This window comes from Penicillium oxalicum, chromosome I (assembly GCF_001723175.1).
Source record: "Penicillium oxalicum strain HP7-1 chromosome I, whole genome shotgun sequence".
In the NCBI taxonomy this organism is placed as follows: domain Eukaryota; kingdom Fungi; phylum Ascomycota; class Eurotiomycetes; order Eurotiales; family Aspergillaceae; genus Penicillium; species Penicillium oxalicum.
Window position 1 is genome coordinate 3,296,958 of NC_064650.1, and position 10,033 is coordinate 3,306,990.

Genomic DNA, 10,033 nt, shown 5'->3' on the forward strand with positions numbered 1-10,033 from the left:
TGATTGGCGGTTAGGCAGAAATGAGGCCATGAATACTGGATCTGGATTGCATTGAAAGGAGCTGACGGCAGGGTGAGACAGCCACACCATAGATTGAGGAGCTTGAACAACCGGCAGTCAAGCAGGCCTACGGTATACTTCGATGAAGTGAGAATACAGAGACACACTTCAAATAGTGTAGAGTCTGGATATATCCCACAACTTTGAGATGTGTAATTTTCCACTGACTCTGGCTGATTGCTCAAAGAGCCTGCCAAGAAGTTAATCCCTCTCGAGGCACTTCTGATGATGGTTTCTCCCTGTTCGTAACCTTGTGTAGCCTAGATTGGTCGTATTTGGAGCTACGAGAAAAATGTTCGAGGAATGAGAGTAACTGCTTCTAGGCTGTCAAGGATTCTTTTGATGGCTGACATCGATACCTATATTTCTACACCGGGTGGTGTGGTGACTAATAGCAGGTGAAGTTCACGAAGGTAGTAGATACCGAATGGCCATTTTCCCGTGGGAATTTCTGGTAAAATTGGGAAACTAATCCCGAAATCAAAGTTCCAGAATGGATGAGTGCTTTAGAAATCAGTGCTGTAACTACTAGTGTGAGAGCCAGGGGTTTTTTTTGCACTACCTCATGACGACGCATGCTCTCAACGTCTCGGTGTCTTCTCAAATGTGCGTGTGAGAGGCATGACAGGCGTGACCTTCTAATTATCGGGCAGGCTAAAAAGTCCAAACGCTGGCTCATTTAGGTAGCCCTGCATTATCAAGTAAATCGAATCCGAAGATGTCGGCATATCCAATGTGTCATGACCGCAAGAACCGTTTGTCGACAATCCTCACGAGCACCTTGTCCACGTCGAGCGATGGGCGAGATCAACTGGGATCATGCCTACCTAGTCAAGGCCCCTTGGGCACCCCTAGCACGGATCATTATTACATGATGAGCCTGCGAATCTAGATCCTCGTCAGTCCAAAGAAATGATGCGTTCGTGGCCAACCAGCAGACTGCGGATGATGCGACGGTCACAAGCGACCATGTATCCTCGAAAGGGCGGTAAAACGAATAGACTGGTGATCCCGGACATACTGCTTGCATGAATAAAGCGCTTGGGAAATGTAATGAACAAAACAGAGCGAATAGAAAAAAAAACGGCTTGGATCATAAAGCTTGATCATCACGCAAAGGGCATCACTATGTATTGGTCATCAAGGTTGAACCTCGCGACAAGACCTGCAACGAGCTGAAAGCGACCACCTCCATCGCCTGGGAGCATGTGAGGAGGGCCATAAAATGGGCCGCAAGATGGATGGGCGCAAAAGAGGTTGCACCTTACCAAATGATAGATTGACACAACTGTCAAGACATCGATTAGGCGCTGGGGACTCTATTTTGGTATCCGACGTGAACTTGGAATATCTGAAGTTTGATGTGTTGATCTAGGCCTTTGTGCTTTGTTCCGCAGACTCGATTCGATGAGATGGATAATTACTTTTTCTGGCCGGCCGCCTTACGGCCCTGGTAATTACACAACGTTGACGGAAGTCACCTGCGCTATGTGCTGTGCAAGTTGGACTGTAATACTGATAATCATCATACTTGGGGATGCCAGCGTGGCGTGTCGGGTCATGGGTGCACAAAACTACAGGAGCCGAATGAGCAGGCCTCTACGTGAACTCTGGCACCGATCTGCTTTGTTCGCACGACCTTGACAAGTATAGCTTCACTGGCCAGTATTTGTCCCGCCCCCAGGCAGCATGGTCACACCGCAGTGGTTAATGTATTGATATCCGGACCGGAAATTGACAGCTCTGCTAAACCTTTCACAATTCTGACCTACTCCGCTATCAATCTTGGGGGGATTTCCAACACCAAACAAGAGGGCCTAGATTCATGGATTTGGAATTTTGTGGACTTATCCGCGATTGCCGACCGGGCATTAGTCCTGGCAACAAAGCATGTTGCCGGCATGCAGCTTGTCCGTCTGGCGTGTTGAAGGTCATGAGAGTCAAAGTCTCCTTGGGGGACTAAGCCAGGGGGGCACCTCGGTATTAGTGTTGGAAAGAGTTGATGAGATACACAATATTCATATCAGATTGAGCAATGGCTCACTCCAGTTTCTTTCATCGGAATAGAGCGCAACTTGAATGATTTCAATATTGACAGAGATTCTGAATTCAACTCATCATAACCGAAACTGAAAATTGACCAGGCTGATGTGATCAGGTTCATATGTGTTAAACTAAGTCTAAAGACTCGCTTGTTATCCCAGCGAATAACTCCCAAGGCCTCATAATTTAGTTCTGCTATGAGAATACTATATCTACAATTTCATCTATGATGATATTTCAGTGAGTACAAAGCTTTTTGGCCCAAGATTCCATCCAGGTCTAGCTAACTTGGTAGCATTCTGGTCTATCCAACCTTCATTTATTCTTGCTCTGATGCTTACATATGTGGGCTACTTAGTCCCTAGACTGGTCCCTCGCAAGCAGGAGTGTGCTTTGACCAAGCCAAGCTTATTCTGCTACCAAACCGGCAAAACTTAGGTGCTGCGATGGATTTGAAATTCTGCTACTTGGCGAGCATCGTGGGGAACTACATGTAGATGTGCCAGTTCCATAAGCTGTGAAACCTCTCCTGCTCCAAAGAGCTCAACCCTACCTACTTCCTGCATCAATTGGGCCACCGGCCACAGGGCTACTGACAGATAGATCAACTTGTAGGTTCCTGTATCAGTACAGTGTATAATCCTTGCTTCTTTCCAGAAGCACGTCAAATCCCCTCAGTTTGGGAAAGGGCTTGATTCTGTATGAAAGGTCCGAAGAATGACCAACGGGACCTCAAAGTTTGCGTTTTCTCATGTGGTTGAGGCATGAACAGTGGATTCCAACACCTCTGTTCAACATATATTGTGGAAAGTCTTTGCTGGAAGGGAATTCATAATTATACCGGTTTTTTCCCATCAGTCGACACTACGCTAGATTGAGTCTGCCAGAAATGGATCCAGCTCTACATCTTCTTATAAGGTAGCCTATCGTGAGTATATCTTGCAGTGTGCTTCGTGTCCCTCAATGTGAATGGCTATATGGCTTTCTCGTCGATTGAATTGTGCTGGATTGACAAGGCTTTACTTTAACGTAGTTGTAATGCCTCTGACCGAACCTGATGAGATTTGTTCATGAGTCGAAAAATCAGGTAACGTAATTCCATACCTTCTGGATCCACGATATACTTGAGCACCAAACTGTTCAGGCTTCTGCATTAGTCTCATGGTCGACTCAACTTATTTGACAAGACTCCCCGAAGACCGTGACCACGTAATCACGCAGAGTAATTTCACAGCACCGAGCGAGGTAGTAGACTCTGGACTCCAACATATAGATTAGTTAATCATTATACATTGGCATATCTGACTTGAACACCTCCGTTTTCTCCCTTGCATTTCAAGATGTTTGGAACAATCATTCAACTAGCCAAGTCCCTTGCACGGATTAGGTATTGAAGCATCTGGGGGTGCACATATTCAAATAGGCTGTTGAATCTAGGCTGCGACCATGGAAGATGAATTCTTCGGGTGCACCTAGAATTCCTGATTCGAGTATTTCAGCACGATCTCCTTATACTAACACTTCCATCAGACACGACTCGCGGATGGCACCTGGGAATGCATGACTTGGTATTTCCCCAAAGGTGAAATGTTTCAAAAAAAATGTGTCGGATGGCTACGACGCGTAATGTTTGAATATTTGTACCAGTCTATTAAATTTGTGTACAGGCCAAAGATCCGTTATGGGGCTGTCGAGAGAATACGAATTGAAGATGCAACCAGAAACCGATAGTTCATAAGCCCTTTCCTCATTGCAACTCGTCACAGTCTATGTAAGGGCTTTGTTTTACATACAGGAGTCCAACGAGGATCATCAAAATTTTTAGGGGCCGGTGTATCGGATGAGGACTCAAGTACCGTTTCCAAGACATTAATTTGTATGCGGACTCAAGGTCTAAAACTCAGATTGGTCATCGCCAGAAATGATCACGTTGTTGATCTGGGATTTTGTTAGTACGGATGTTCTACGAAGTTACAAATCAGTTTTCGGTGTGACATACCTTCAGGACCATGCGGCAAAGCTGAGTAGCCAGCAGCAATTGCTGGCGCTTGCCAATCAGTGGGTCAATGGCAAAGTGCTCACGCATGTCTATTGAGGCGGTGAATCAGTTTACCGACTATTCATTGTGACTGGGTTGTGCCAATGACTTACCATTGCTGCCAGACAGCATGCAATCCACACCGAGACGAGAGTTCTTCTCCTTGACCTGGCGCGATTTGATGGAAGCCAATGTCTCAATGGGACTGAGACCAGAGTTCTCGGAGAGAGCCAAGGGGATGGCGTCCAAGGCGTCAGCAAAGGCGCGCATGGCATACTGCTCAATACCAGGACTCTGTGGCGGGGAACATATTGTCAGTAGGTATACCTAGACCAATTTCCTTCTGGGGTCATTTTACCTTCACGGCAGCATCCTCCACCGCAATGGAGCAAGCAATTTCAGCAGCGCCACCGCCGTAAACGATGCGGTTGTCGCGAACCAAGTTGCGAACCACGCAAATGGCATCGTGTAGTGAGCGCTTGGCCTCGTCAATAATCTGGGAGAGATGTTAGTCTAAGCGTACATTCACCACTTTCTCGGGCGATGGGCTGAGATACCATTTTGTTGCTACCACGAATGAACACAGTGACGGCTCGGCTGTTGGCGCACTCCTCAATAACCAGCATCTTCTCTCTCGTGGTACCGAAGGTCATCTCGCGAACGCGACCAGCAGTTCCCAGTTTGTCAGCAGACAGGTCCTCGAAGCGAGGAACAATGCGACCATTCGTAGCGATAGCGATCAGTTCAATCTCTGGACCACCGACCCATCGAACGGCTGGAAGCTTGTTCTGAAGAAGCAAATGGTTGGCCTCGTCATCGAAACCCCACTGGCAAATGACCAAGTTGGCACCGGAATCCTTGAGCTGTTGAATCATCTCTGCAAATTTCTCCTGCTCGTAGTCCTGGAGTTTCTTGAACTCATCAACCGATGTGATGTCCAGCTTATGCTTGGTCTTGGGCTTGGGGGGTTCAAAGGGGCAGGTGAGGATTGCGATCTTGGCGTCGTGAACCTCATCCGGCATCTGAGGGTGAGAGAAATCTTTGTCGACAATGACACCCTTGACGAGAAGGGAGTCCTCGAGCGAACCGCCAACCTTGCCGTCCACCTTGATCAATTCAAAATCGACATCCTTGCGCTCCAGGTCAGCTACGGACATCACGGCGTCGATGGCAATCTGGGCGAATTGGTCGTGAGACTTGGAGACACTATTGAAGGAACGTTAGTACAGGGTTGGGGACCACGATGAACCAGAAATGTGATCGTACATCTTGCTGCCCAAACTCGTCTTGGCAACCTTGAGCAAGTTCGTGGTATCTTCGCGAGAGAAAACAATTTCGTCACTGATCTTGTCAAGCTCTGCAATAGCAATCTCGCAAGCTTGATCGTAGCCATCAGCAATTCGGATCGGGTGGATGCCCTTGTCAATCAGGTCCGCGGCTTGCTCCAACATGGCAGCAGCCAGAACCACGACACCTGTTGTCCCGTCACCAATTTCCTCATCTTGTGACTTCGACAGCTCAACAAGGAGTTTTGCGACATTGTTGGTGATTTCCATCTGTAACCCAACCGACCGTCAGCTTCCTCATCAATGAACGCAAAAGGGGGGTGAAGCCCGAACCTGGCCGAGGATGGTGGCGCCGTCGTTTGTGACTGTGATGTCGCCGTCGGGAGAGATGAGAATCTTGTCTAGGCCACGGGGTCCCTGGATTTTAAAGTCAGCATTGATCTCAGTATGCCTCACATCAAGCAACTGTACCAGAGAAGTTTTGACGATGTTGGCCACTGTTTTGGCAGCGACAATGTGCGCTTTCACGGCCTCTGTGCCATGTTGTCTCTTCTTCTTTCCTTGGCTATTGGATACGTATAACAGTCAGTACCGGTAATGTCTGACCGCATTATCATCATTGCTTCTGAGGAGTTGTGGCTCAATTGTGTCGGTGAACATACTCGCGAACGACAATGAACGGACGGCCATTCTCATCCTTCAACACCGAGGCTGTTCCCAGAATTAATTCGACGTCGAATTATCGCACGGGAATAATAGGGAACCGCGAACCTTGAGAAAGATCAAGCTCTGTGGGAATGCAAACAAGTCAGTTGCTGAACATCTTCGGGGAAGTTTGACTGAGGGGCATTCGGGGAGTTGGTGGGCTGCACATACGCATCGCCATTTTGACGGTGAACTACCCCCTGGTAAAAGGACCCAAAAGATAGCGAATAGAGTCGAGAGCCGGTAGAGATCAATCGCGAGAGAAGACAGCAAAGTCTCTTTTTCCTACACGCGGCGATGCAGAGGGGGGGTTTGAAGCTCCGGGGCTCACAGCAAATTAAATTCTGGCCCCCGAAAGCGGTATAGCGTTGATCGTTCCGCCTTTCCAACAGCTCCTCACTCCTCATACGCGCGCCTCCAATCCCCGAGTTCCGCGCCTTCAGCTCGCGACACGAGACCCCTCACTCGATTTCAGTAGTGTCGCAAAGCTTCTCTCGGCCTTTGACCCCCTCAATTGAGCTCTTTGGAGGCTGTATGGCCTCTTACCTTCACGCTGTTCTCCAAATTGCTCAATCTGACCTCGCCTTTCCGATCTAATATGCCTCGTGAGTGACTGCGTCAAAGCTTCTTTCTTTGCGCGCTAGCCTGAACGACGAGATTGACAACTCTCTTCTTAGCCCCTATTGAAGATATCTCCGACGAGGAGTCTGGCGACATTCCCTTTGACAATAAGAATGGCGCAAACGACGATGTGATCGAGAAGGACGAGGCGGAGGCCGAGGACGATGAAGAAGATGACGACGAGGTTGAAGACGAGGACGTGTGAGTTTTGCATGCGGTGCAGACAGCGCTGGGTGGAATTGATCTGACCCGACAGTAGTTATGTTGTTGAGAAGATTCTCGATCATGCGTGGATGGACAACGTGAGCACATCTGCTTGAACATTCTCCACTTCGTTCGCAAATGCGCTAACATCAATAAAGGGCTCTTTCAAGCTTCAAGTCAAGTGGAAGGGTTGGGAAAGGCCGGAAGACCTGACCTGGGAACCCGAGGCCTCATTGAAGTAAGTCCAATCCAGTCTGTCCCAATCATCAACGCTTGGAGGTCTCACTGACATCTCCTCTCAGGTCGGGCGCTAAGCAAATTTTAGACGCTTATTACAAGAAAATCGGTGGTCGTCCCCGGAAAAATGCTGCGAAACCAGTCGCCAAAGCTGGACCGGGCCGCAAGCGTAAGTCGACTAGTGACGCCAAAGAACCCTCGGCTTCTACGGAGCCTACCGAGTCGAAACGAGCACGACGAAAGTCTTCAGCACCCGCAACAGAGGATTCCAACCCGGAGGGAGGACTCGAGGCTGAAGAGAACGACTTCTCCTGGACCCCCAAAGGCAAGGATTGGGGAAGCCAGCTTGATCGAGTTGATACTATCATCAGGGACCAGGAGAGCAAATCATTATTTGCGTTCCTACTTTGGAAGAATGGGCGCCGCTCTCGAGTCGCATTGGAAACCTGCTATGAGAAGTGTCCGCGCCAGGTATGATTGCCGAACTTTGCGTAGACCCCACTTCTCTCCTGCAATGTCTAACATGGCCTCTACAGATGCTTCAATTCTACGAAAACCACCTGTGTGTTAGCCCTGCAGCTTTTACATTACGCTTTGTCCGGTGATGCTAACTTGGTCATAGTGTATTCAAAGAGACATGAGTTCGCGCGCTAGATTGCATTTTACGCGGCCCGGTATTGAAGTAATCTCTGTCGTCAGGTCACGCCCCTGGACAGTCACGTTGAAGGGCAACCTCGGCTCACAATCTTTCTTTCGCAATAGCGCCCTTTGGAGTTGGAGTCACTTGTTTAAATATCCCAGCGCGAGATTCCGCAGCATAGGATGAAGGACAGACGACAAAATGTCATATTGATGTATTGTTGTGTGTTCACCTCATCATATCTACTTTTGATCATGGATTTACGGCGTTCGCTTTCGACACGTACCTACCTGTCAATCCCCAGTCCTGTTTCATTACTTGTTCCCCCGAAGATGGCTGACTGGTGTATTTGTTCATCATCTCAGTGAAGCGCTTCATGAGCAGGATCTACGACAGATTTGGAAGGTAGCAGTGTTCACATGTTTGGAAATATTATCTTATTCGACCAGCCCTCTTTCTCGTGCCATTTCAAGGTACTCCCAACGAGCCTGTAACAGTTTGTCGCCATGTTTCATAAGCACGCGCTGAACTTCGTGGGCGTCCTGACTCCCGAGACATCGATCGTCTTCCTCAGTCCACACCCCTCGCATGTTTTGGGGAAGTGGATTCCCACTCTCTAAAACCCTAAGCAATTTTTTGGCTATTGCGGGCTCCATGCTGGTGAAACGAAGTGCATCTAATACTGTCGAGATATCCACACCCCTCGCCTCTTGCGCCTTGATCCAGCTCCCGATGTCAGAGTACTCTTCGGGGTCGCTATCATCACCCTCTCTCAACTCGTAGTTGCTTGAGTCGGAATCCGAACTCGTCGGAAAGAATGGCAGTTGTAAAAAGAGAGCGTCTGTGGGTGGCTCAGCTTCGATGTCAGCTGGCGTTTCGGGGGGCTGGACCGGCACCGTTGAATCCTCAACAACAATAGTGTCCTGGATCTCACTGTCGGCCCCCCGGTCTAAACTCGGGGCTTCATTGGAACAAATCCTCACAGGCTCCACGCTGTCGAATGCGCTGTGGGTAGAAAGTGGCTGTACGGGAGGTGTAGGACTTTGTGTCGTATCGGCCGATCTTTTCTTCGCCTTCTTTGCGGCCTCGAGAAGATCGGGCGATGAGACCGAAGGTGGTCCGCGTTTTCTACTCGAAATCTCCGGACTGGCCTGATTGCTTTGCCTCGCGGCAGACTTGGTGGGCTCCCTTGAAGCTACAAGAGTCGGTTCTTGCAGCGGAGCTTGTGAGCCCTCCGGTGAAGTCTGAGGTGGTTGTGATGGCTGCTCAATCCGTGGGACCGCTTCAGGGCCCCCGTACACGAGATCAGGCCTGGGCTGACCACCTCCTGGGCGTGGCTTTCCTCGAAGAGTTTTCAAGTACCTGGTGCGCCAAGATTGCCATGTATGCTGTGGGAACTTTGATGTTCATGTTAGCAAGACCTGACCGAGTAAGTATGTTTTTGCACCACCGCGACGGGGGGAATACTCACTCGTGCAGCCAATTGCTTGTAGATGTTGTTACCATGTGTAGGCGCCCCTTTCGTCTGTTCCAAGGGATAGAGCCAGTCGAAAACAATTCGATCGTCCTCTAAGCTGTAACTTCTTCTCGTGCTTTTCGTGGGAATATTGGATGCGCCCATCGGACGAGATGAACTTGGGCCAACCCGATAGGACTCAGGGTCTTCCAGCCTACCATTTTGGACAGATTTCTCCACAAATTGGTATGAAAGGCTTGAGAATGGAATTAGTTTGCAGACTTCATTCGCAGAGAAACCTGGTTATCATACGCATTGGCAGGAAGAGTTTGAGTTTTCCTCAAATGATCCACGAGAATGGTATCTGCATCTTGCTCGAGCAAGACGACCACCCCTCCATTTCGCTGCCAGACTGTCAGTCTCTCATTTTGGACATCTCGTTCATGTTCTGACACACCTCGATTGTCTCTTTGAGCCGACTTCGTTGCGGAATAGCGTGAGATAAGAAGAATCTAGCTCCACCAAAGAGACCCGGCATGCTCCACACGCGTTTACAGAACCGCGACTCGGCGAAAAGAGGTGGGTGTTCTTAGATCGAACAACTGCCCCTTCACGAGTCGCAATACACTTGCTGATCCCACCCAGCCCTTTGTGACGCGTGATCACGTGTTGCCTTGGCTCATAGAACCTTTTTGGTAAACAAGAATGAAAGGAGGTCAACGGTGATGATAGCCAAAAATAAA

General features: G+C 49.0%; 3 protein-coding genes across 3 annotated transcripts; 1 reads left to right on the plus strand and 2 right to left on the minus strand.

Moving 5' to 3' along the window:
* Window positions 1–3,996: 3,996 nt before the first annotated feature.
* POX_a01073 (T-complex protein 1 subunit epsilon) lies at window positions 3,997–6,313 on the minus strand (the record flags this gene model as incomplete). The annotated part of the gene is made up of 10 exons (XM_050110003.1): window positions 3,997–4,041; window positions 4,103–4,191; window positions 4,255–4,435; window positions 4,500–4,637; window positions 4,699–5,347; window positions 5,408–5,697; window positions 5,761–5,844; window positions 5,899–5,992; window positions 6,090–6,138; window positions 6,304–6,313. 10 exons carry the CDS (start codon window positions 6,311–6,313, stop codon window positions 3,997–3,999), a joined length of 1,629 nt encoding a protein of 542 aa, XP_049973771.1.
* Window positions 6,314–6,730: 417 nt separating this feature from the next.
* Window positions 6,731–7,799, plus strand: POX_a01074 (uncharacterized protein; the record flags this gene model as incomplete). The annotated part of the gene is made up of 6 exons (XM_050110004.1): window positions 6,731–6,737; window positions 6,810–6,954; window positions 7,013–7,055; window positions 7,116–7,195; window positions 7,260–7,665; window positions 7,731–7,799. 6 exons carry the CDS (start codon window positions 6,731–6,733, stop codon window positions 7,797–7,799), a joined length of 750 nt encoding a protein of 249 aa, XP_049973772.1.
* A 472-nt stretch (window positions 7,800–8,271) lies between these two features.
* Window positions 8,272–9,828, minus strand: POX_a01075 (uncharacterized protein; the record flags this gene model as incomplete). The annotated part of the gene is made up of 4 exons (XM_050110005.1): window positions 8,272–9,231; window positions 9,306–9,546; window positions 9,603–9,694; window positions 9,748–9,828. The coding sequence occupies 4 exons, from the start codon at window positions 9,826–9,828 to the stop codon at window positions 8,272–8,274; spliced, it is 1,374 nt and encodes a 457-aa protein (XP_049973773.1).
* Between the last annotated feature and the right edge of the window lie 205 nt (window positions 9,829–10,033).